At 45.8% G+C, this 27098-nt stretch overlaps 4 protein-coding genes across 4 annotated transcripts in view; 1 reads left to right on the top strand and 3 right to left on the bottom strand.

The window, feature by feature from the left end:
- LOC118405505 (low-density lipoprotein receptor-related protein 2-like) overlaps positions 1-1221 on the bottom strand; it is a gene marked incomplete at its 3' end in the record, with an annotated part of 1930 nt that extends 709 nt beyond the window's left edge. The window contains exon 1 of the mRNA XM_035805007.1: positions 496-1221. Within this exon, the coding sequence (XP_035660900.1) occupies positions 496-1198 (703 nt within the window). The remainder of the gene's footprint in view (positions 1-495) is intronic.
- A 13223-nt stretch (positions 1222-14444) lies between these two features.
- LOC118405504 (lactadherin-like) lies at positions 14445-15994 on the bottom strand. The gene is made up of 5 exons (XM_035805006.1): positions 15971-15994; positions 15718-15811; positions 15183-15358; positions 14735-14890; positions 14445-14450 (listed from the first exon to the last, which is right to left on the bottom strand). Exons 1-5 carry the CDS (start codon positions 15992-15994, stop codon positions 14445-14447), a joined length of 456 nt encoding a protein of 151 aa, XP_035660899.1.
- Positions 15995-16137: 143 nt separating this feature from the next.
- On the top strand, positions 16138-17427 carry LOC118405502 (protein rtoA-like). The gene is made up of 2 exons (XM_035805005.1): positions 16138-16145; positions 16224-17427. Exons 1-2 carry the CDS (start codon positions 16138-16140, stop codon positions 17425-17427), a joined length of 1212 nt encoding a protein of 403 aa, XP_035660898.1.
- Positions 17428-17452: 25 nt separating this feature from the next.
- LOC118405501 (prolow-density lipoprotein receptor-related protein 1-like) lies at positions 17453-22166 on the bottom strand. The gene is made up of 3 exons (XM_035805004.1): positions 19193-22166; positions 17938-18048; positions 17453-17580 (listed from the first exon to the last, which is right to left on the bottom strand). The coding sequence occupies exons 1-3, from the start codon at positions 22164-22166 to the stop codon at positions 17453-17455; spliced, it is 3213 nt and encodes a 1070-aa protein (XP_035660897.1).
- Between the last annotated feature and the right edge of the window lie 4932 nt (positions 22167-27098).

Genomic DNA, 27098 nt, shown 5'->3' with positions numbered 1-27098 from the left:
ACACAAAAAAGGGCTGAGCTTGCGTGCACAGGTTTGTAACAGTTACATGCCGTAGTTTACAAGTGGGCGGGGGTCAGTATCCTCGTATAGGGGTCCTTGAGAAGTATCATATTATTGTCCTTGAGAAACAATAAAGGAGAAGGAATCTTTGATTATTTGCATTCTATTATTACCCCATTAAAATGGTGTAGATTGGGGTGTGTCCGTGTGTCTCAGTGTGTGTGTATGTCTATTATCATTTTGAGCAGTAATTCGTTGCACATTCCTAGCCTCTTGCAGGCCTTGCTACGGGAGTTCAGATTGTAGAATTCGTTAAAAACAAGGCAAATTCGCCACGCTAATGTAAGCATTGTCCAGTTGTACATGTAGGGAATTGACTTGTATTTGAATACAATTCATATGTAGTATTGCATTAATGACCCGACTTGCAAATCCTGCAATAAGTCACCTCCTCCAAGTTTTGTATGATTAGAAAAACAATAAAGTAAAGCTTACCACAGCCACTCTCATCGGACCCGTCGGGACAGTCCCCGACGCCGTCGCAGCGCCTCGTGTCCGGGAGGCAGGGACCATCAGGTGCACAGAAGACACTGGGCAGGGGACAGGTGTCGTCTGCGCAATACTTCTCATCTGAACCGTCTGGGCAGTCTTCCGCACCGTCACATTTCCGATCGTCATCGATACAGGCTCCGCTTCTTTCACACCTGACATCGTCGGGCTCAGGGCACTCCCGGCTCCAGCAGCCCTGCTCATCAGAACCGTCACCGCAATCATCCTCCCCGTCACATCGCCACAGTACATCGATACACGCTCCACTATCTACACACATGGCGTCGTTTGGGCACTCTTCCGAGTCCGAGTCTCCGATCATGAATTCGTTCAAGGTTTCGGCCAAGAATCCCGCCGAGTCTCCCTGGACGCTCAAGAAGAATTCGTTAAAGATTTCGTCCAAGAATGCTCCCTGGTCTCCGTCCCCGTCTCCGTCGAAGTATTCGTTCCAGACTTCTACCAAGCGGTCGTTCGTGTCTTCGTCCACGTAATCGACCAAGAATTCGTTCCAAAAACTCAACAAGTTTTCGCTCCAGTCTTCGCCCCAGTCGTCGATGTCGAGAAAGGCATGGCCTGACGACAGCAGGCAGGCAAACAGAAGCAGGCCGAGCGCCATGATGGGCTTCCCGGGGGAACAGGTGGATGCCATGTTGCGTGCTGGATCTACCTTGAACAGTGGTGTATGTGCTGGGTGTACCTGGTACAGTGGTGTGTGTGCTGGGTGTACCTGGTACAATGGTGTGTGTGCTGGGTCTGCCTGGTACAGTGGTGTGTGTGCTGGGTCTGCCTGGCACAGTGGTGTGTGTGCTGGGTGTACCTGGTACAGTGGTGTGTGTGCTGGGTCTGCCTGGTACAGTGGTGTGTGTGCTGGGTGTACCTGGTACAATGGTGTGTGTGCTGGGTCTGTCCGGAACAGTGGTGTGTGTGCTGGGTCCACCTGACACAGCGGTGTGTGTGTGTGTGCTGGGTCTGCCTGGTACAGTGGTGCGGTGCCAAAGTAATCAACGGTGTTGCGTGCACAGGTTTGTACATGCCGTAATTTACAAGTGGGCGGAGCTTGGTGTCCTTGAGTAGGTGTCTTCGAGAACCAGAATTCTCTATTTAATGTTGTTCAATTTATTCTCATTTTGTACATGTTGTGTTATACTGCCCTACTATCAACAACAAAGACTTAATCTTCTCGGCAATCTTCAGAACCTACTAGGTAATACAGTCTTCCTGAATCAGCCCGCATCCATCTACTATTAAGGGGTTCACCTTTCTTGTCATATCATACAAACAGCAGTATTCTACATTTAACCCAGACTTATATTGCACATACTAAACATTTTGCAATCACCTACCAAGCCCTTAATCAATAACTGTTACACTATATGTACCCTGGACTACCCAAAATATTTGTAAATTGCTGTGAATTGCTTGTTATTGATATTGTTATTTTATGTCTTTGTTAGTTGTTATCTTATTTTGAGAGGTGATGTTAAAATCAGCATGTACTTTGTTGATCAATAGAAAACAAATGTTGTCATGTGTTGCAGGGTTAGACAAGTCCACTAGCCCTATAGTCCCGGGCAAGTGAAAATGCCAATCGGGCAAGTCCATGTCCTTCCCTACTTGCCCGATCGGACAAGTTAGCTTTTCTCCATTGAGTGAGATTTTGATGTACTTGCTACTTTTCAAACTCATGTCATCAAGCATTGGTTAGCACAGAAAATAGAGCCAATAACAGAAATTCCATTAAAGGCCATGAAAATACGTAGAAAATGTCATTTAAATTTCGGGCAAATGAAAAGTTGGTTCAGGCAAGTAAATTTTTTTAAGTACTTGCCCGATAGGACAAGTCAATTTTAGAAAACTTGTCTAACCCAGTGTTGCTACCGCGTACCGGCTGTTGGGTACGCGTGCACAGGACCGGACATGCCTGTATTTACGAGTGGACGGAGATTGGTCTCACAGCTATCGGACTGGTACAAAATTTATGGGATGCGTGACAATGTGCTGCCCCTACGGCCGGTGAGGCTATGGGACCGGTGGGGTTAGGTGAGGTGAGAATACGGAAGAAGGAATGCTTGATTACTATCATTTTGTTACCTCCGATGGAGGTATAGATCTCGACCTGTGTGCTTATATGTACGTATGTGTGTGTGTCTGCTCCGTCTGTCGGTCGGACAGAATTGAGAAATAATTTTTGTATGATTAGATTGATTCACAATTGTCGTACTCATCAACATCGGTACAATGGAAATGAGCAGTCCCCTCTACTCTCACACCTGCAAGCTGCATATCTGGACATATCTGTTTGAGCCACTCACACCGGGAAGAACTCCTACTGTTTTCGGTAAGTGTGGTGGGTTTCTAACGTGCTCGAGTTGTTGCTCTTCGCAAACACGGGAGCTCCATTTATGTCCTATCTCCAAAGGGACGTCGCTAGTCGAAGCTAGATGCTCATGTTTCACCTGAATAGAGTGAGGAAATTGGTGTAAAATGCCTTTCTTTAGAGGCACAACGTTGAAGCATGCGAGGGAACTTGAACACAGAACTGTTAGGTTTTAAGCTAAATATCAACGCTGCCAGTCCAAGATGGAGAATCGAAACGGCAAGCCACTTCGAATCCTGTCCGAATGTGGCCGAAAGAATATCTGGAATGTAGTCGGAATGTCTAGAATACACTATGAATGCACAGGAATAGAAATGAATTTTCATTCTGAAGACATTCTGGCTCATTCCTTCTCGTGTGAAGGGGATTTAAGACCCATTTGGAATTCCCACTCGGAATGGCCCCGAATGTGGCACGAATTTTGCAAATGCTTCATTCCGCCTGGTTCTGCTTGATTCCTGCTGATTCGGTTTTAGTGTGAAGGCTCTATAAAGTGAGCTATGGAGTAAAAGTACGATTGTACACCAGTATGCAGAATATTCAGTTGAGATTTGAGTATCAGAGTGTCACACTTTGATGTATCTAAATATTGAAGTTAACTACAGAATTATGAATTGATCTCCAAGCAGATACGAGAGGCCCGTTAGATACTAATTTATTATGAAAGGCATACTCAACATCGCATGTAGCGAAATAAATGGAGCAATGGAGTTAACGAAAATAGAACAAAAGCAAATGAAACGAGGAAAAAATTGTATTGCGATAAAACTGATACAGATACCACTACATATCTGAGAAATTGACTGGTTGTTTTCCTCTGAATATACGTGTTCATGTAACAAGTTCCCAAAATCTTTAATACATGCATCTTTCTTGTGAATATATTCTATTACAACAACGTTCCACTCTTCTTTCCGTATATCGTAAAATTTGATTAAAAAAAAGTTAGTATGATTAGTTACCACAGTTAAGACAGTCTGTTTAACTGAATGGATCACAGAACCGAACAAGTAGTATGGAAAAGCAAACTACAATAGGTGGAACTAAAATAATTACCACGGTAAAAAGATTGCAACACATGATTTAAAAAAGGCGGGTTTCCACAACAAAGATATTACGAATACTCTTGCAGTGTCCACGTTGAGGTCGAGTTTAGGGTGCACATTACATACTCGTACACGTCCCTACTCCTTTGCACACGTCCCCACTCCTTTGCACACGTCCCTACTCCTTTGCACACGTCCCCACTCCTTTGCACACGTCCCCCACTCCTTTGCACACGTCCCCACTCCTTTGCACACGTCCCCACTCCTTTGCACACGTCCCCACAACTTAAAAAGTTCAAAAATGTATTCTGTGTGTACATTTGTATAGTCGTTATAGCCGCAGTTCAGCTTATATTTGTATACAATCAAAACTGTCTCTAGCGGCCACTCGAGTCAAGGTACTGGAGAAATGTGGCCACTCTAGACAGGTGGCCACTATAGAGAAAGGGCTGATCAATTGACCACAAGCAATAAGTTACACACGATTTCAGTACCCACTGATCTTTCTAACCAAGTAACATTGTCTCAATCGTCTCAGAATTCAACTTACCCTGCCAAAGTTAAATCTAATCTGCGAAAAATGATCATGCGCAATGTTGGTAAATTCGCAGACAAAGACTTGCGCACTAACGTTCAAGACACGCGTACCTTTCGCTACCGCCAAAATGACCCTGTCGAGAACTCCAGATCCTCACAAACTACGATTTTTAAGCCCGGCGCAGGGTGACATACGGTCGCTGTATTGTTTGTTTGTTTGTTTATTTTCAAACGCCCGGGTAGCCTATTCAGTTTAGAGAAACTGGTTTTCAATAGGCCCCAGTATTTACATACATGGAAATAAAAGCACGTTACAAAGAAAATAAATAGACATACACTTCGGAACATATAAATACAAATGAAACATTGAAACGGCTGACAAATCAAAATCATAAATCCATAAATCCGATCCAGGTGTACAATTTGGTCAGGAGGTCAGAGGTCAGTACTGTGAATGTGTATGGAGTTGTATGGTCGCAACAAGCAGTGTTTCTGTATCTACGGGACCGGGAATCGTGTGGCCGTGGCCGCGTTGAACAGGTGGTCGCTATAGACCATTTCTTAATGCTTAGGTCAATGGGAAAAATCCAAGGGACCGACAAAATTAAAAAGTGACCGCAATGGTGGTCGATATACAAAGGTGGTCGCTAATACTGGTTTGGCTGTATCTGTATAGCCTGTATAACTATGACCACCCTTCGGTGCAACACACCAGCTTCGCAGGCACTGGTTACATTACGCGGAATGACCTGTCACACCTAGCCGTTGCACATCTGACTGCAAATGTTGTTAGAAATCCATCGACGATTTACGTCGCAAACTAGACAAAACACGTAAATAGTCAAGATAGTTATACAGCGTTAAAAATGCTTGGTTAATTAATCTGTTTCCATACAACTTCCAAAGATCATGATCATGTCCGTAAATGTTTGATGCTGTTTCTTAAAGGCCCACATTGTAGGATCGAAACTTGACAAAGTAAGTTGAAACTTCCTGATCTTTTACATGACCTAGTGGCATCCACATGGTATATCGAAAACTCGGGATGTATTCACATATCTGCTTTGTTTTCGTCCGGGGTACCGACTCAACTTATAACGCACCGGTCTCTCGGCAGTTTGAGAGGCTTTATTTTGTCTACTAGCTGTGACACAAATATTGCACACTGCAGTTAACATTGCAGTTAACATTTCAGTTGTAACAAAATGACAAACATATGTGTGTAAGAATTTTCAATAGGGTTGACCAACGTCTTGTTCCAAAAATTGTAATGTCTCACCAAAATCCTACAATATGAGCCTTTAAAGTAATAAACGTGGTTTTGTGTCACATTGCTGAGACCATGACTAGACTAGAAAGCCAGGCGATAGAGAATCTGCCCGCCGAGCGCAGCGGCTGTCATCCAAACCACGGCCTGGTTCTGGGCCCCATGGCTCTGATCATGGAACTCTCCGACTGGAAAAAAGGATTGTATTTATTTAGTTATATAGGAGTATAGAGATGGTAAAGTAGGTGAGGTAGTGCTAAGTGAGTTGAGTTATGAGTAAGGGTTTGGGTACACGTGGGAAAGAACAAAAAAGCAGCCGCTGGACTGTCCGACAGAAGAGGGTGGAAGGGTCCGATGGCCCATCAGCTGAACTGTGCGGAGAAGAAGTGTATTCTAAATTGATAAGAAAAAAATGCTGAAACATTCCATAGACGTAAACACATTCATGAAGATTGCATGTTTGTTTTACGACAGTAATTGTTAAAGGACGTCATTGGTCTTCGTACCTGTTTTGTCTTCGAATGACCCTTGACCGCGTGTCGGTCCTACGGTCGGCTCTTGCTGCGCTTCTTGGGCACCTGTGGGCACCATGGGTTCATCTTGGCCATCTTTTGGGCCCATGGTCGCTTCTGGGTCACCTTCTGTGGTCCCGCTGGATGTCTCTTGGCCACTTGTAGACCCTCCCCCACCTCTCCCTTCCCCATGCAGTACCGCGCCCTTACAGCCCTGCTCGTCCTCCTCCCCCAAGCAGTCCGCGTCACCGTCACACCAAAACGCGTCAGGGACGCATGATGCGTTACCGTAGACGGACGGACAGCTGTAGCTACATGAGCCCCACTCACGTCCCATTGCCTCTTCAACTGTGAGAACAGATGTGCAGTCATTAATTAGAGCCTTATATATGTTGATGTGAAATTAAGGCGTTCATTTTCAAAAATGGAGGTATAGTTTTTGGTGTGTGTGTGTCTGCCTGTGTTTCCACATACTTGTGGTCAGCATAACTCTAGAACCTCTAGATGGATTGTAATGATATTTGGTATGTTAGTATGTTGGTAGGTGTCGGAAAGACCAAGGTTGGTACAGCAGCAGAACCTCGATATTTTTATCTTTAGACCTGGACATGCTAGGTTCTTAATTCTTAAGTGGCAGATAGCTTGTGATGTAAGGAAGAAGTGATGTACGTTTGGGCCCCTAGCGGCTTGCTCTGGAACAGCAGGGGCATTCTGGTCAAAATCTTCCAAGGAGCATAATGGAACATGGGAGCTACATATTTCCATGATATTCAACGTGCAGGTATCTTTGGCAGAGATGTACATATTGAAGTGCAAATTACGCAAATTTGGACTTATTTGCACGTAAGGAGGAAAATCTACATTTACAATGTTTTTCATTATAGGACTCAAATACGTGCAACATATGTAGTTGTGACAGGTGGAAGATTCCAATTATGCAATAAGTCCCTAATTTGCATAATTAACGTGAAAATGACCAAACCAATCCAAGTACAGTCAATGATTGGATTGTCAATATCATGACCTGTGTAAGTTAGCTAAAGGTGTACGTAACAAAGCTTGAATTATGCGGATGTGAAAGTCATTTACATAATCCAAATATTTCATGGAGGTATGAGGTCTCCGAACTCTTGTTAGTGTTGAAAGACCCAGTGCAATAAACTACCAATGGAGAGAAGTTCAAATAAAAAGTCAAACATATATTCATATGTATATATATATACATATGTGTGTGTCTATATCTATATATCTATCTATATCTATATATCTATCAATCTCTCTCTCTATATATATACATAGAGAGAGATAGATAGATATAGATATATAGATAGATATAGATAGATATAGATATATAGATATATAGATAGATATATATATATAGATATATAGATAGATATAGATAGATATAGATAGATAGATAGATATGGTGACTATTTTCCCTGGAAGCTTTTCCATAGTTTTACTGTTTTACTGTTGTTGTTGTGAGTCAGTGTGAGAGTCAGGTATCACCGAAGTGTTGGATTTTGACTAGCACTTCTTTGTGTTTAGGACTGAGGCCAATAAAACATGGCTGCTGCCTCCCTATAGTACACACTGTGAAGAAGAAGAGTCAACTCAAGGCTCCAACTTTCCCGCAATAGCCCAAAGGTTGCATGGGTGCCTCGATCAGAACCAGCTGAGAGAAGCTTCATGATTTTCAAGGCTCTCCTTCGAATTAACTCACCGTCACCGGGCCTCTCGTCCTCCCCGTGAGCGCAGTCCTGACGTCCGTCCCCCAGCTGACGTGACGGCAGACAGGTGACGTTGTGACGGCAGGTGAAGAAGCAGTGTTTGGGCACACCTGTCATGAAGAGGACAACACGTCAATTAGAGACAAATCTTTCATCGACATATCAGAAACCGGCTCCACATGGAAACAGCTGAAAGAGAAGGCCCATTGCCGCAACTGGCTTGGGGATTGAGGAGTACATCCAGCCTCCATACATTCGTCCAACTATCCATCCATCCATCCATTCATCCATCCATCCATCCATCCATTAATCAATCAATCAATCAATCAATCAATCAATCCAGCCAGCCATCCTCCATCCATCCATCCATCCATACGCCAATCAATCAATCAATCAATCAATCAATCCATCCTCCTTCCATCCGTCCATCAATCCATCCAACCATCCGTCTATCCATCCATCCATCCATTGGATCCACATTTAACTTAACAATGTTGTAAGTTGTCCATCCGTCCGTCCCTCCCTCCCTCCATCCATCCATCCCTCCCTCCATCCATCCATCCATCCACCCATCTATCCTGCTTGTTGGAACCGCCTTTCTCAATGACTTTATTAAGCTAATTCTCTCTTCGTCTGCACGTTGGACATTTCCTCTTTAGGTGTCCTGTTTAATATGACTATTGACTAAGTATTATAAGTACTATATCAGTAAAAGTATGGTCTATGCCGTAAGTCATCAGCCCAACACCTACCGTACACACACGCCTGTTCGTCCTCCCCATCCGAACAATCCTCTATCCGGTCACAGATCCAGTGGCCTGGAACGCAAGGGTCCCCCAGAACGGTCGAGCACTCCATCGCGCAAACTGTTGAGGAAACACTCGGCACAACATGTCAGTGACGTTCAGATTTTATTTACAGGTGTTACTGATGTAGATGTTATTTACAGGTGTTACTGATGTAGATGTTATTTACAGGTGTTACTGATGTAGATGTTATTTACAGGTGTAACTGATGTAGATGTTATTTACAGGTGTAACTGATAAAGATGTTATTTACAGGTGTAACTGATGAAGATGGTATCTACAAGTGTTACTGGTGTAGATGTTATTTACAGGTGTTACTGATGCAGATGTTATTTACAGGTGTTACTGATGAAGATGATATCTACAAGTGTTACTGGTATAGATGTTATTTACTGGTGTTACTGATGTAGACGTTTTTTGCAGATGTTACTGATGCAGATGTTATTTACCGGTGTTACTGATGTAGATGTTTTTTTGCAGATGTTACTGATGCAGACGTTATTTACAGGTGTTACTGATGCAGATGTTATTTACAGGTGTTACTGATGCAGATGTTATTTACAGGTGTTACTGATGCAGATGTTATTTACTGGTGTTACTGATGTAGATGTTTTTTGCAGATGTTACTGATGCAGATGTTATTTACAGGTGTTACTGATGCAGATGTTATTTACAGATGTTACTGATGTAGATGTCATTTACAGGTGTTACTGATGTAGATGTTATTTACAGGTGTTACTGATGCAGATGCTATTTACAGGTGTTACTGATGCAGATGTTATTTACAGGTGTTACTGATGCAGATGTTATTTACAGATGGTACTGATGCAGATGTTATTTACAGGTGTTACTGATGCAGATGTTACAATAGAAGTCTTACCGTCACAGTCCGCCTCATCCTTCCCAGTGGAGCAGTCTTCTCTCCCGTCACAAGCCTGTCTATAGTGGAACACATTAGGGTCTTCTCCAGTGCACGGATGGAACTGACTTTCGATTTCTAAAAGGCGGGAAGTGACAATTATTTTACAAAATAATAGATACAACCGTCAGAGTCCAAACAAGTCTCTCTATTGAAGAGGATACGTAAGTACTTACGTATTGTCTTCAATAGAGAGACTTGTTTGGACTTGGACATTTGTACCCAGTGCTAGAGCTTACATGTAAGTTAAGAATCATTTATCCTTTTACCAACACAACCCTTTCTTGTTGATAATTACGATTATGTTATGGGGGTATCTCACGTTGTATCACACGCAACGTTTTAAATTGAATTTGTTACCTTCGACTCTACAATGGGAATACCATGCAAAACGAGCAGGTATGACTAAAAAGACAGCAAGACACACCAAGAGTAAAATATTTGTTTTTTTTATGACGAAAGTTTTTAGCGCTCTGTCAAATACAAAAATCTCGTCCGCATTATTCACACAATCTCTTCATCCTTCCATCCAACCATCCATCCTTCCACCCATCCATCCATCCGTTCATTATCCATCCATCCATTCATCCATCCATCCATCCATCCATCCGTCCGTCCGTCCGTCCGTCCGTCCATCCAATGTATTTAATACCAATCTATCTTTATAATATCAATCTATTCACACAGCACAGAGTATCAGCAGCGGCACAAGCTGACACTACTAACCCAAACATCCGAGATCTTCCACCCTGGGGGCCGACTCCAGCCCGCACTCTGCTTGCAGCACCTCCTCACAGTAGACGCTGCAACACAGATATAGAGTGTGGGGCTGTTTTCTGTTTCTTTATTTGTGTCTGAAGAGTGTGGACATGAGTGTTGTTTGCTTGTTAACCAGCTACCAGAGCCCCATATTTTACAGAAAAAGTGTCTTCCACTACTTCCAAAAATGAAGTCAAACACATCTAGCTAAGAGTTATACATGTATCATTATCAATTATAGATAGAGTAGCCACATGTCCCACAGTCTTATCATCAAAATCCCTGATTATTTCTAATTGTTAGCTTTGGTCAAGAATGACCATTGGTATTTTTAATTTTCATGTTTCATGTAACCTGATGATATTGCACATTTCTCTATATTTCGTATTTACTTAGGCCTTCCGTATTAGCTGTAAGAATCTCTTTTCAGATATATCTTGTATATAAGTATATAAGAATGTATTTACTCTCCCCCATCGTTATAGCGATGCGGTACACATCCATCAAAAGCCCGACAGAAAGTTTGCTTTGGCCGACATGCGTCGTTACAGGGGACCTCGTGCGCTGCACACCCGGACCCTGGTAAGGAATACCAGCAATTAGTGACGCCGACGACATGCATCTTTTTACATTGTCAAATATGTTCTCTTCTCAGTTGTAAAAAGTTGGGGCGCTGATGCATGAAATAGGCATGAAATGTAACACAGCTGACTTATTACCATTTATGACGAGTATCTCGACCCTCAGTGCAACCTGCTCGTGGTAGCTCACCGTAAACCCGCCGTCTTCAGTGGATACATCCACGTGAGGGTAGAAGCGAGTGTAGAGGGCAAACACCGGGATGGCCAACAGGTTTCGCGCGTAGCGATGGTTGTCGCTGTTTCCTTGGAATAGCTGTAACAACAACATGTGTGGCGTATAGCTATTGTTGACGACGGTACAGTGTGAACGCTTCTTTAAAAATACTGTCTTCTAACGTTAAGTGGGGAACGGCTCTATCAACCACCTAGACTCTCCTCCCTAAAAAGTCCAATAACGTCCGAAAATATTTTCGTCGGGTCAAAGGATAGTAGAGTTTTCTTTTACACAACCAGTTAATCTCACCTGCTGACGTTTTGTCAGAATTCTTCCTCAGAGCTTGAGAGCTGCTGACGATGTAGGTGGCGCTTTTGTGGGGAGAACTCAACCCTAGTTATGAACCGTGACAAGGGGGGGGGGGTTACAAACCTATCGAGATCACATTTGGGATTGTGTTCTCGACGGAAAAACGCCACCTACTGTCGGCTACATATAAGAAGAAAAACTCCAGTTAGAAGCTATGAGGAAGATGTCTGACAGGCATGGAAACGTCAGCAGGTGAGATTAACTGGCCGGGTAAATCTCTACTGTCTTGTGTCCAATAAAGTTTTCAGTCCGTTAATTGTAAGAACTCCCATTTTCAGTTGTGTTGTAATTCCTCTGCCCTCCCTTCGAAGGTACACTATTCCTCCTTCTCCTCGGTTGTTCCCTTCTCTTGCAAGATTAGCAAAGACCAGAAAAGGATTTGCCGAGTCTGTCGACTAATTGGCCGTACATAATTAACACAAGTCTTCTATTTTTTATACCACATTGTACAGGAACCTGAATTATGTTAACCAACGTCACACAATACTGGTTAGGTTCGCCAAGCTTACTGTTTTTACAACTTGTAATCAAACTGACCACGTCGTCCCCGGTGACGTTTGTGTACGTTGTCCATATTTGACCATTCAAAGAGAACCCCAGCTTGTAGTCCGTCACCCAGTGGTCCATGTTGTAAGCCCCCTGGGTGATCACACCGGCGACTTTGTAGATTTGGTCATGCTTGATCTGGAGTGGCAAGAAGATAAAAAAAAAGGTATAATGTTGCCCTCACTAGCAGAAAACTGGACCTTTCCAAGCAAAATTTGCCTAAGAAATTTGCTTAAGAAGAATATATGCACAATGCGCTCTACTACACAACTCAGATGCTGCCCCTCACCTGAAGACACGATAAAGCTTAGATGTTTCCCGGAATTAAGAAACCGAGATTTGAGCACGTAACGAGTTTCGGGTACATGGGAACGATTTGCTCACCATTGGAACCCCACAAGACATACTTTTGAACACTCTGAAAAGAGTCTTGACTCGTTGTTCATTTGTTGGGATTTTCATTTGATGATGAAAAAAGTATTGAACTGATTCTAGGCCCAATGAAAGTGGTGCAATGGAAAGCCATCTCACCAGCTCAGGTCTAGGACCTTTTCCATCTGTAACAGATTACCATGACTGTCTACTACTTGACCTTCCACTATTTACATGGTGAAGCCTTTAGCTTTTGGATTCTCGGCAAGTCTGGTGACCAAGCTATGATAAATACCTGTAGCCACCGGTCATATTGTTGCTCCCGTGGAGACCAGCAGGCCCCCAGCTGCCGTCCCCTCCCGTTGTTCAGGCGGGCTCGCCACGGGAAGAACCCCATCGCCTCTCGCGACGAAGCGGTCATGTGGAGGTCGGGAATCTTCGGAACCGCGTCGGGGTCGTCGGGATCCAGTCCGACTCCCAGTGGGACGTACTCGTCTTGCTTCAGCCACGTGTTTTCGTCTGGAAATGAGGGAAAATATTGCGTTTGGCTTTCATACCAACCATCTGAGTATTTGGGGAGGGTAACATTGTCATGGTTTTTGTTAGTTCACCCTTGTAAAATGCTGTGTCCTTGAAATTCTGTCGTTGACCTGTAATTAGACATCGACTTTTTTGTTTTGCCCCTTCCAGCCGAACACCATTAGCCCCGCCCCCTGTTCGATCTCGGGTTCTATTTCAAAACCTCGGTCAAAAACGGCGCGAGTTGCAAAAACATGGCCGCCGCCGCTATTCAGCTGAGGATACTGACTGACTTCGGTTTAGCTTTTGGGGCCCGAAATCCTCTCAGAACGGGCGAAAGAAAAATGCTATGCATTCCTTGTGTAAGGCTACATACACTGGGTACAGTCGCTTGAAGAGGGGCGGAAATAGCTGCGGTAAGGGCGATATAATTTCAGTCCGAGCGGAAGCGGGAAGCGCTCCATAATATTACCTTCTTGGTGGGCAAGAGTACCCGGTTTCTGACATGCGGTTGATGCAGGTGTAAAGCTGGGTACATATATCTGTGACAGGTTTTCTACTGCGTTTGTTGCATGCATGGCATTTGCATACATGCTCTGGAGAAAACCCAAATTAAGAATAAAGCAGCTCGGTCACTCACGGAGAGGGAGCTTGTACCACATGCCAAATATAAGACCCTATAGACAAAGTCCGCTAGTGCAGAATCCCGTCTCTTCTACGTACACTGCTTACATGTACATCCTGCCCAGGAACAAAGTAATGCTATGAAGCGCCTACACTTGCCAAAACAACTATACTCAGCCGGTGTAGTCTTCAACAAAAAGGGCATGGCATTTTTCTGCCGCCATTTCTGTCACACTAGGGCTGTTTTTGACCGAGTATTCGAAATAGAACAGGTGATTCTATTTGTTCGATATGGCATTCGGCTGGAAGGGTCCATTGAATGTAAAAAGCCTTTCTTCTAGCCGACTGAGGGCAGATCCCGGTGGCTGATAAAACTCCTTTCCCAGCTTTGGTACTATCTTATGCCACCGGTAAATCTGTCTGGAGATTAATCTTTTAAGTTGGATATTTGCCCTGTTTACGCAACTGCAGCAAACTGACCGTTTGTGACGTACACCTCCATCACCATGGCAACCCAGCCCGCGTAGCCTGCTGGGTACAGACGGATGTAGCGTGACGTCACAGGAGTTGGAAGAGGGCGGCTCACTTTGCTGTACCGTTCTCGGTTTCCTTGGAACACCTGGGGAAGAAGGTATGAAGGTTTAGGTTTCATGTATAGAAACATCAGACACAGAACCACGTCGGCAGCCGTAGCTATGTTGCAAACATTAAGCGCTGCTAGCTCTGTTTGGCAGGTGTACACATACGTCAAGAAGAGATAGGAGTCACATCACCCCAGGACCCAGGGGCGCGCCATATTTATGTTCCATATCGCCATCTTTATCATCATTGCTAGGTTTAGTAAGTTTTTTTTCTTAGTATAAGGTACTGTTAAAATAACTTGTTATCAATGCAGTGGCTTTTGGTCCTCGCCTGCAACTTTAAATTAGCTCATTTGGCCGGTACAATATGGCCGATCACTATAGCTACCTTTGCCAGTCCTTAACGATCAAGACAAACATTCGTACCTGCACGCTGTTGTTGCTGTCTCCGTACGGTACCCAGGAAGTGCCGTCCATACTGAAGGCCAGGGTAAATGACGTCACCCAACTGCCCAGGTCCCAGTTCGCGCCGCCTCCACTGATGACGACACCGGTGACGTCAGTCGTCTTGCCGAAGTAAACCTGCGGTCAAACATTCATGATTGTTTGTCAGGTGGATGCAGGTTATTTGGTCGAGATCCCAGACGTCGAATCCTGCCATGTTACCGACATTGTTCCCTTTGGAAAGGCGCTTTACACAACTTTTCTTACTCCATCAAGGTGTAAACATGGCTACGTTGCTTCCGTTGGGTAAAACGCAGTGGAAGAGGAGGAATATAAAATACACAAGAAAAGACATTCAGCACACTTTGTTATCTACCATGAGGAGCGTATGAATCCAAATGTTGTGCTCAAAGCAGCGAAAGAAAACTACCTGAATCCATTGTTCCAGCACAGAACTCGGTACCCAGCAGTACCCCGGTGCCGTCGGAGGCGTGTGCCGAGCCTGGGAGGCGGCGAACTCAGGCTTGTACTCGGAACTGGCGGTGACGAACACATCCGGGATGTACCGACTCGCCAAGCCAAGCGAGAACCCAGGAGGTGGGACGACTGTGAGGAAGGAAAATTTCGTCAGTTAGATCACATAGCGAGGCAACTTTTCCTATAATCGCTATAGTTGAAGTTAAGTGGCTACTCAACAGTAGTATCACTCATATATCATTTTTTGAAAGATCATATTTTTATGATTATCAGCCAAACTGGTAAAGTTACATCACAGATAAAGAAAGAAATGAACTGGATGTTCAGTCCTGTGGTTTAGCAGAATATTTTGCTGGATTTTTCTTTTTTTTTAGGCCTCGAGCTCGGGCGTTAGTTTGTGGGCCTCCAGGCGATGTCATGCATAACATTAAGCCAGTGTGGCCTAAGGAACATATGGACATGTGAAAAGTAGAAACTGATCTATCCACCTCCACAGTCGTCCTCATCGTCCCCTCCACTGCAGTCCGTCCGGTTGTCACACAGCTGAGACTCCAGCAGGCAGGTACCGTCCGCGCAGGGGAACTGCTGAGCACCACAACCTACGTGTGTGTGTGTGTGTGTGTGGAGGGGTGGGTGGTGTATCACATAGTTAATTGTATTTTCTCTGACATACACGTATTTGATATTTTGTCCAGCTTGCTAAAGAGACTGTCCAATAGCGTGCATGTGAACTGCCCCCACCTCCGGCTGTACAGTTGGTCTCATCCTCGCCGTCCGAGCAGTCCCTCAGCCCGTCACAGGCGCGGTATTTCGGCAGGCAGCTCCCGTCACACTCCAACTGCAGGCCGCTGCACGGGACTGGAGGTAACCAAGTCAGTAGGTCAGCATCGATGGAAACAAACGAAACAATGGAAATGTGTTTTTGAGACAGAGTTGATCATCTTAACTTTGGTGCCTGACGCGACCAATGCTGGCGCGCCTCTACTGGCTCTAGCGCGCTAGCGACTGACGCGACCAATGCTGGCGCGCCTCTAGCGACTGACGCGACCAATGCTGGCGCGCCTCTAGCGACTGACGCGACCAATGCTGACGCGACTCTAGCGACTGACGCGACCAATGCTGCCGCGACTCTAGCGACTGACGCGACCAATGCTGCCGCGCCTCTAGCGACTGACGCGACCAATGCTGCCGCGCCTCTAGCGACTGACGCGACCAATGCTGACACGCCTCTAGCGACTGACGCGACCAATGCTGACGCGGCTCTAGCGGCTGACGCGACCAATGCTGACGCGCCTCTAGCGACTGACGCGACCAATGCTGACGCGCCTCTAGCGACTGACGTGACCAATGCTGACGCGCCTCTAGCGACTGACGCGACCAATGCTGCCGCGCCTCTAGCGACTGACGCGACCAATGCTGACACGCCTCTAGCGACTGACGCGACCAATGCTGACGCGGCTCTAGCGGCTGACGCGACCAATGCTGACGCGCCTCTAGCGACTGACGCGACCAATGCTGCCGCGCCTCTAGCGACTGATGCGACCAATGCTGGCGCGCCTCTAGCGACTGACGGGACCAATGCTGGCGTGCCTCTAGCGACTGATGCGACCAATGCTGGCGCGCCTCTAGCGACTGACGCGACTGACGCGACCAATGCTGACACGCCTCTAGCGACTGACGCGACCAATGCTGACGCGGCTCTAGCGACTGACGCGACCAATGCTGCCGCGACTCTAGCGACTGACGCGACCAATGCTGACGCGCCTCTAGCGACTGACGCGACCAATGCTGCCGCGCCTCTAGCGACTGACGCGACCAATGCTGACACGCCTCTAGCGACTGACGCGACCAATGCTGACGCGGCTCTAGCGGCTGACGCGACCAATGCTGACGCGCCTCTAGCGACTGACGCGACCAATGCTGCCGCGCCTCTAGCGACTGACGCGACCAATGCTGACACGCCTCTAGCGACTGATGCGACCAATGCTGGCGCGCCTCTAGCGACTGACGCGACCAATGCTGGCGCGCCTCTAGCGACTGACGCGACCAATGCTGGCGTGCCTCTAGCGACTGATGCGACCAATGCTGGCGCGCCTCTAGCGACTGACGCGACTGACGCGACCAATGCTGGCGTGGCAGGCCCAGTAGAACGGTTAAGGCATCACGCGCGTATATGCAAAACATATGAAGTACTGTAAACTACCCACGAACAGACAATGTACATCAGAACCTACCGGGGCAGTTCTCTTCGTCTGCCCCAGAAGCACAGTCCTTGTCCCCGTCACACACCGAGGCGATGTTGATGCACTCCCCGCCATCACACTGCCACTGGCCCCTCTCCACACAGGACGCTAAAAATATGTAGACGGGAATGCAGCTTTGTATGTTATCATGCACAATTATGAAATTGACAACCAATCATTGAAAATGTTAAACCTGTTTTGAGTATACACGTAGTACTTCTTAAAGGGAGAAGGATGAAGCATATCCACCACAGCAACACCCCTGCAAATAACATCATTACGTTTAGCACTTATATTCAAGCTCCTGAAATTTAGCTATTGTGAGCCAGAAACTGCCCCCCCCCCCACCCCCGACATGGGCACATCACGCTGCCTCATGCCCTGTAAGCCATGAATAGTATCTGCTTGGAGATTATCCATGTTGGCCATGAATAGTAACGATCCCAGGAATGTTTATGGACTCACGACACTCCAGCTCGTCCGACGCGTCGTCACAGTCTGGGACTCCGTCGCACACTCCCGATGTCGCCATACATCCGCTGCTGTTTACACACAGGAACTCCACACTGGTGCAAACTGTACAATACAGAAAGCTTTTTCACACATAACATACGGGTTTGGGTTTTTTTGCGCGTTAAGTTAAAAATTTGCGCATTAAAACTTGCGCGTTAAAGTTCTGCGCGTGAAAATGTGCAATTAGCTGATTCCCCAGGGATTCGAAAACTTTTTTGTAGTCTAAAAACGTAAAAGCTTAAAAAAAGATGCAAAATGACATTAAGTATCATATTGCTGCATTCTAGAGTATAATATCTCTTTCTGTAAATATTCCAGGAGTTTTAAAGTGATTTTAGAATGTTAAGTTTTAACGTGCAGCAAAGGTTGAAATTTGTATGTGAAACAGTCTGCATGACAAAAGATGAAATGAAGCTTTTAGAATGGAGAAAATTACGATATAAAATACAACAAAAGCACAAAACGGACCAAAAACAATTCAACAAAATGCCTTGTGCATGTTTATTGGCATAAACATAAATTTTTCAGCCCGCCCGAGCCCCGGGTAAGCCGGCTTTACAAACCAAGAATTTAGATGCCTACAAGCAAATGGCAGAGTTTTCTCGTCGGCATCAGGTTCATACCTCCTCGTAATTTAGAGCTCGCTGACAACTCGGCCGAGCTAAATTCTTGATTTGTAAAGGGGGCTGTAGGAACTGTGGCGTAGGCCTAATATGTAGAAGTAGAAAGCACGTTTGATGTGCAAGCGTAACGAATTGGGCACACTCTACTAGCTCTCCCATTCCTATGAACTATATGCATGTTCCAATAATCAAAACAACGGCAGTTGACATATTTCTACCTCTACTTTAGGGCTTACCACGGAAAAATCCAAGCTGCAAAAAGAGCAGCAAAATGTAGTATTGTAGTAATGACCAGGACTAGTCTGATTTGACCAACTTAAAAATGTGCCCAATACACCATTTCTTGCATGATTACATTTAGGCCTACGGAAAGATGTCATTATATGGATATACGTTATATGATCACAACTCTACAACAATTTTCTCAGATGTCATATTGAAAAAAAATTATATCCCTTACCACGCTGGGGGTCGATCAAAAAAGGGTAGGGTCGGCAGATTTCACTCCTTTAGTCGGGTAACCGAAAGCACAGCATTTTTGTTAGGGCAGAGAAGAATTCGAAGACAACATTTGGTGAGCTTACCGCAGCCACTTTCATCGGACCCGTCGGGACAGTCCCCGACCCCATCGCAGCGCCTCGTGTCCGGGAGGCAGGGACCATCGGGTGCGCAGAAGACACTGGGTAGGGGACAGGTGTCGGCTGTGCAATACTTCTCATCTGAACCGTCTGGGCAGTCGTCATAATCGTCACATTTCAACCATGCATAGATACAGTCTGCACTTCTTTCACATCTGAACGTGTGCTGGGGACAGTCTGTCCAGCAGAATTCACAATCACACTCGCCCCGTGACAAGACACATTTTTGACTAATTTCACACCAAACATTGTCTGCCTGTAAACAGTCGATCACGGGCTCGCAATCCTCCTCATCCGAGCCATCTGAACAATCATCAAAGCCGTCACATCGTTGCGAAGAAGCGAAACAGTCTCCACCATCGTAACACCTGTACTCGGGACACTCTATGCTCCAGCAGTCCTTCTCATCTGAGCCGTCTGGGCAATTATCAAAGCCGTTACATTGTTCGAACCAAGTGTAACAGGCTCCACTGCTGTTACAACTGAACGGGGAGTAGACGGGACAATCTACACTCGAGCAGTCCTTCTCATCTGAGCCATCTGAACAATAATCAAAGCCGTCACATTGTTCGAACCAAGTGTAACAGGCTCCACCGCTGTCACAACTGAACGGGGAGTAGGCGTGACACTCTACACTCGAGCAGTCCTTCTCATCTGAGCCATCTGAACAATCATCAAAGCCGTCACATTGTTCGAACCAAGTGTAACAGGCTATACTATTGTTACACCTGTACTCGGGACACTCTACACTCGAGCAGTTCTTCTCATCTGAGCCATCTGAACAATCATCAAAGCCGTCACATTGTTCGAACCAAGTGTAACAGGCTATACTATTGTTACACCTGTACTCGGGACACTCTACACTCGAGCAGTTCTTCTCATCTGAGCCATCTGAACAATCATCAAAGCCGTCACATTGTTGCCACAGACCGAAACAGACTCCACTGCTGTTACACCTAAACGGGAGGAAGTCGGGACACTCTACACTCGAGCAGTCCTTCTCATCTGAGCCATCTGAACAATCATCAAAGCCGTCACATTGTTGCCACCGACCGAAACAGGCTCCACTACTGTTACACCTAAACGGGAGGAAGTCGGGACACTCTACACTCGAGCAGTCCTTCTCATCTGAGCCATCTGAACAATCATCAAAGCCGTCACATTGTTGCCACCGACCGAAACAGGCTCCACTACTGTTACACCTAAACGGGAGGAAGTCGGGACACTCTACACTCGAGCAGTCCTTCTCATCTGAGCCATCTGAACAATCATCAAAGCCGTCACATTGTTCGAACCAAGTGTAACAGGCTATACTATTGTTACACCTGTACTCGGGACACTCTACACTCGAGCAGTTCTTCTCATCTGAGCCATCTGAACAATCATCAAAGCCGTCACATTGTTGCCACCGACCGAAACAGGCTCCACTACTGTTACACCTAAACGGGAGGAAGTCGGGACACTCTACACTCGAGCAGTCCTTCTCATCTGAGCCATCTGAACAATCATCAAAGCCGTCACATTGTTCGAACCAAGTGTAACAGGCTATACTATTGTTACACCTGTACTCGGGACACTCTACACTCGAGCAGTTCTTCTCATCTGAGCCATCTGAACAATCATCAAAGCCGTCACATTGTTGCCACCGACTAAGACAGGCTCCAGTACTGTTACATCTGTACTCGGGACACTCCATACTCCAGCAGTCCTCCTCATCTGTGCCGCCTGGACAATCATCAAAGCCGTCACATTGTTCGAACCAAGTGTAACAGGCTCCACTACCTTTACAGCTGAATTCGGAACACTCTATACCCAAGCAGTCCTTCTCATCTGAGCCATCCAAGCAGTTATCCCAACCGTTACATCGCGTATATGGATCGATACACGCCCCGGTGCTCTGACATCTGAAGAAGTCGGGACCTGGGCACTCTATGCTCCAACAATCTTGCTCATCTGACCCGTCTTGACAATCAACATACCCGTCGCATTGAAACACCGATACGATACAGGCTCCGTCACTTACACAGGTGAAATCTTCGGTTGAGGAACACTCTGTGCTCCAGTCTTCGCCCCCGTCTCCGCCCCAGTCTTCGCCCCCGTCTTCGCCCCCGTCTCCGCCCCAGTCTTCGCCCCCGTCTCCGCCCCAGTCTTCGCCCCCGTATCCGCCCCAGTCTCCGGCCCCGTATCCGCCCCAGTCTTCGCCCCAGTCTTCGCCCCCGTATCCGCCCAAGCCTCCGCCCACGTCTCCGCCCCAGTCTTCGCCCCAGTCTTCGCCCCCGTATCCGCCCCAGTCTCCGGCCCCGTATCCGCCCCAGTCTTCGCCCCAGTCTTCGCCCCCGTATCCGCCCAAGCCTCCGCCCACGTCTCCGCCCCAGTCTTCGCCCCCGTCTCCGCCCCCATGTCCGCCCCAGTCTGCGCTCCCGTCTTTGCCCCCGTATCCACCCCCGTCTCCGCCCCAGTCCCCGTCTCCGCCCCCGTCTCCGCCCCAGTCCCCGTATCCGCCCCCGTATCCGCCCAAGTCACCACCCCAGTCTTCGCCCCAGTCACCGCCCCAGTCTTCACCTTCGCTCCCGTCTTCGCTCCCGTCTTCGCTCAAGCAGCCTTGCTCATCCGAACCGTCTGGACATTGGTAAAACGAGTCGCAATGCTGCCATGGGGGTACGCACATGCTACCACTGCGACACTTGAAGTAGTTGGGTAAGGGGCACACCGTGCAGTTTGCCTCGTCTGAACCGTCCCAACACGTAATGTTCCCGTCACAGTGCGACTCTGGAGGGATACATTCAGAACCATCGTCACACATGAAAAACGCGGGATCGTCACATCCACTTGGAGAGGCATGGCCGGTGGACAGCAGGCAGGCAAACAGAAGAAAGCCGAGGGCCATGATAGGCTTCCCGGGGAAACAGGTGGATGCCATGTTGTGTGTGCTGGGTCTGCCTGGTACAGTGGTGTGTGCGCTGGGTCTACCTGTCACAGTGGTGTGTGCGCTGGGTCTACCTGTCACAGTGGTGTGTGTGCGCTGGGTCTACCTGTCACGGTGGTGTGTGTGCTGGGTCTACCTGTCACAGTGGTGTGTGTGCTGGGTCTACCTGTCACAGTGGTGTGTGTGCTGGGTCTACCTGGTACAGTGGTGTGTGTGCTGGGTCTACCTGGTACAGTGGTGTGTGTGCTGTACAGTGGTGTGTGTGCTGGGTCTACCTGGTACAGTGGTGTGTGTGCTGGGTCTACCTGGTACAGTGGTGTGTGTGCTGGGTCTACCTGGTACAGTGGTGTGTGTGCTGGGTCTGCCTAGCACAGTGGTGCACGGCACTAGATTAATCAACGGTGTTGCGTGCACAGTTTTGCACATGCCGTAGTTTACAAGTGGGCGGAGCTTGGTTTCCTTGGGTAGGTTTCCTTGAGTAGGTGTCTTTGCGAAGCAGTATTCTCTAGTTAATTTTTGTCCACAACCTCTTAAAATAGCATTCTTTTAGATCAAAACTCCTTGTTGCTATGGTAACGGGGAAACAAAGTTTTCTGGCCATTTTCCCCAATTTCCGCATCTCAAAAACACGGAAATTGGCATACTTTACGGCATCGTCACTCCGACACCTTTTATTGTATCGTCAAAACAAAACAAGATCTGAATAGACCAACATTGTTGTGAAATTTCCAACGAGACAATGTTTCAAGCTTCAAAATACCAACTTTGTAACGCTATAAGTGCCGTTCTGGATGTTTTTTTGGGCTTGAAATTTGTACCCTGTATAGATGGTGTGTATATCTATCAAATGTATTGTAGCAAAATTTAGCTTCTTGTTTGGTTGTCACAGGGTAGTTCTCAAAAGTAGGCCCGTTTTTGCGTTTGACGAAAATTGTGAATTTTAGCCAATTGTTCAAAGTACACTGTACTACATGTCTATACTTCTGGACAATATCAAATTTTAATTAGACGTTTCGAACGACGTCCGCCGTTCTTCATCAGTGAAGTGAAAATAAAAGTTTACAAATCCGCGGAACAAGACTAATTCTTACCTTCTAAATAAACAAAACAGGTAAGGGCTAAGGTGTTCGAAACGTCTAATTAAAATTTGATATTGTCCAGAAGTATAGACTGAATAATCTTCAATTTATTGTATCCTGGATGACTAATCTTCACAAACGTATCAATGACATCATAGTGTGACATTTGTCTGATTGATAGATCTACTCACAGATCAGAGACATTTGTGCTAGATATAAACCCTTCTGTGTCATGTGACCTGTTCGACTACCATTGTTTATCTTCAATATGTTACCGGGGTTATAGGTCATTAGAGTTGTTGACAGTTTCATGCCTGTCCTGTGTTTTCGTCTGTCTCTGATTGGTATGCAAAGTTTATAGGTTGTCATGAAAACAGATACCTCCATTCTTCTTCATTCTCAATACCAACGATGACATGCGAATAGATCTGGGCATGAGCTAGCTTTGGAATGGTCCATTCTTGTAGGGGATATGTTTGGAATGGTCTATTCTTGCACCAGGTTTTCGGGTAGTCCAGTTGCACAGATCAATGTCGGAATGTCCTGATGATTTTAAATGTGGGGTTTGGGGATGATGCTGGAAGTTGTTACAGTTAAGCAGGCCAACCCGCCACGCACATACCAGTCCTTGAACATTTTTTACTAGACGATTCAGAAAAAAACAACGAATATTTGATGACGCACACACATACTGTGGTGACCACGTGATACCTGAATCTGCAATGAGAATTCCGCTCACCTAGTCTCGGTGAAATCCACCGGGGAATAAAATCGCCCATCATCAGAACACGCTTTATCAGCAACTTTAACACGCCACCGATGGGCCTGCTAAGGAGGCTACCACTCTTCATCTATGTAGCCAGTTAATGACAACATTCGGCTGTGCACGCTATAGTCTATTCTGTACGAAGGAACTGTTGAGTGATAGTGTTCATTAGTGGCGGCGTCGGCTAGCTGTAAAACAGAAGCCAGCCAACTTGCGGAAGAATGGGAAACCTGTGGCCCAACATGACCTCGCTGGTGCTGCTGTGGGTTCTGTGCCACTGTTTGTCAGGTGCACTCGCGCTGACGGGTGAGCAACTTATCTCATGGTTTTCCACAACATCCCGAGATGTTTAGAACATAGATGAAAATATGTTCCAGTTTCAAGTAGGCAACGGGAGGTCATTATGATCCGTGGATATGTTTTCTTACAAAACGTCAGCTCTGTAAGGCTTAGAGCCCATTTCCGGAAAGGGGCCCGGCCGGGATGTGTGCGGAAATGAAAAATAAAAGGGACTAGGGACCTGAGCCTGATTAATAAGTCAGGGCTGTAAGGTAGGATGGTAAGCATTAGTCAAGATACACAGGAAGCATTGGCAAGTTTTCTCCTCAGACTTGACTTGGCTTTGAAGTTATGTCGGGTGACTCTCTTCCTCTGCCCCCCGAACCACTTCCCATACTTCACTTCACTTCAAGAACATCTTCACTTCAAAAGAACATCTTCACTTCAAGAACAACGCTACCTTCACTTCAAGAACAACGTTACCTTCACTTCAAGAACAACGTTACCTTCACTTCAAGAATTTAACTACTTCGTATCTACTCCTTGTTACGCAGTTATCACCCTCTCAATTACCGACGGCCAAATTTGGGCAGAAGATAGCAGAATTTTAAAATTGCGAGATTTAAGAGCAAATGTCTGTAAGGATTAAACAATGGTGGCAGGGGTAAAAAAAATCGATTTGGCTCATGTTTTGCACAGTGATAGCACTTGGTCCACAACCTCTTAAAATAGCATTCTTTTACATCAAAACTCCTTGTTGCCATGGTAACGGGGAAACAAAGTTTTCTGGCCATTTTCCCCAATTTCCGCATCTCAAAAACACGGAAATTGGCATACTTTACGGCATCGTCACTCCAACACCTTTTATTGTATCGTCAAAACAAAACAAGATCTGAATAGACCAACATTGTTGTGAAATTTCCAACGAGATAAACTTGAGTTCTTGGGCAGCATCAAAACAATGCAATGTTTCAAGCTTCAAAATAACGTAATTTTTGGCCCAACTTTGTAACGCTATAAGTGCCACTCTAGCCATGTTCAAAGTACTACATGTGGCAAAGTAAAACAGAATTATAACTCAACTTCTTGTCGAAGGGAGATCTATGTATTGTCTATTTGATAAATGCTTGAAGAGTTTTAGATCCTGATGTTTAGTCACGTGGTTGTCCCTAAAAGTATGCCACTTTTTGCGTTTGGCAAAAATTGGGAATTTTAGCCATGTTCAAAGTGCTTTATGTGACAAAGTAAATTAGAATTCTGATTCAACTTCTTGTCAAAGGGAGACGTATGTATTGCCTATCTAACAAATAATTGCAGAGCTTTTAGTCATGAAATTTAGTCACGTGGTTGTCACTGAAAGAAGGTCACTTTTTGCATTTGGCAAAAATTTTTACTTTGCACGGGGCTCGATGACCTGCGTCCCTAAATACCGCACAGTGATACAGACATTTCCCGCTATGTAAAGCCGACTTTATGCATACCTCCATGATACAGACATTTCCCGCTATGTAAAGCCGACTTTATACATACCTCCGTGATACAGACATTTCCCGCAAAAAAAGCCAACTTTATACATAGCTAGCTCCATAACACATTAATAAAAGACGGTTATTACCGCCAGGCGGCTGGGTGGAGCCCGACCCGACATGGGTGACACCGAACCAATGGGACGGCGACGACGGCGTCCGACGCGTCGCCGGGTACGTCTTGGACTCCAACTTCAAGACGATTTGGAGGCGTGGCGATGATGAGCCCACCTGGCAGCTAACGTTTGACCTGCAGACGTCCCTGACGCTGTCCCGGATCCGGATGTGGTACCAGGGTGAGGAGGAGAGCGGAGACATGGACGTCACGGTCAGGAGATTCGCTGGGCGAACCTTTACTGAAGTGGAACACGTCAGCCGTCCGTATAAAAGGGTGGACAAAATAAGTCTGAGCGGAGTGGACCTGACCGGACTCCTCGCCACAGCACAGACTTGGCGCCTGCAGTTTCCGCGTGGAAGGCGGAGGGAAATCAGCGAGATAGAGTTTCTCCAGGGTAAGTACTCACTACTCCTTATGTACTGAAATGAAAGTTTATCTGCAAGTTCATGCCCGGAAGCTAATACAATTGCAAGTACATGATAGAAACATAAGGCGACAAACATGTGACGATAAACAGTGGTAAACATTATTGTAAAAAGGAGACTACTCGAATACTAGTGTTGGCTACATCTAGACAGGTTTTTAAAGCTTAGACAAACAAAGGCCCAACTTTTTCTACATTCTGTTCGACCGTGAATGTGGGAAAGTTGGGAATGGCGCGTCTATATATATATATATATATATATATATATATATATATATATATATATATATATATATATATCTATAGCAACAGAGTAATGCTGACTAACCATGGTGAATTTCACATTACCCATAAATAATTCTTAATCAAATCGTCACTGTTAAAAGATACAAGTTTTGCGAAGGATGATACCTGGATATCATAGTGCATAACACCTACATAGAAATAGTCCTCTGTTTGTGTTCTTACTTGGGTAAGTTAATGTACACTTTTGTAGTGTAGAACAGTGATTCTGCTTTATTTTGAAGAACGTGATGAAATTTGAAAGTATTTTGCAATTTTGGGTCTAACATGTTCTCGAGCTATATCGGACGTTCCAGAAGGGAGTTCCCTGAAAGAGTGTCTTAAAACAAACAAAAATGCAAATTAAGGTGGCAAAACATATACCCTGCCTTTACAGGCATTTTACATGAATCAATTTTTAAAAAGAACAGGTGCCCATTCACAAACATTGG

Source organism: Branchiostoma floridae, chromosome 18 (assembly GCF_000003815.2).
Source record: "Branchiostoma floridae strain S238N-H82 chromosome 18, Bfl_VNyyK, whole genome shotgun sequence".
Taxonomy (NCBI): domain Eukaryota; kingdom Metazoa; phylum Chordata; class Leptocardii; order Amphioxiformes; family Branchiostomatidae; genus Branchiostoma; species Branchiostoma floridae.
This window is presented reverse-complemented; position numbering and strand designations above follow the sequence as displayed.

Excerpts from the sequence above, each read along its gene's own strand:
- LOC118405504 (XM_035805006.1), bottom strand. The coding sequence starts at position 15,994 with ATGAGACCAACTGTACAGCCGGAG. Across the intron at positions 15,812-15,970 it reads GACCAACTGTACAGCCGGAG|TTCCCCTGCGCGGACGGTAC; the intron begins GTGGGGGCAGTT and ends GGTGCTCAGCAG. Across the intron at positions 15,359-15,717 it reads CGATGAGGACGACTGTGGAG|TCGTCCCACCTCCTGGGTTC; the intron begins GTGGATAGATCA and ends CCTTCCTCACAG.
- LOC118405501 (XM_035805004.1), bottom strand. The coding sequence starts at position 22,166 with ATGGCATCCACCTGTTTCCCCGGGAAGCCTATCATGGCCCTCGGCTTT. Across the intron at positions 18,049-19,192 it reads GTCCGATGAAAGTGGCTGCG|TTTGCACCAGTGTGGAGTTC; the intron begins GTAAGCTCACCA and ends TGTATTGTACAG. Across the intron at positions 17,581-17,937 it reads GTCGGACGAGCTGGAGTGTC|CGTCCTGTGTGGAGAGGGGC; the intron begins GTGAGTCCATAA and ends ACATATTTTTAG.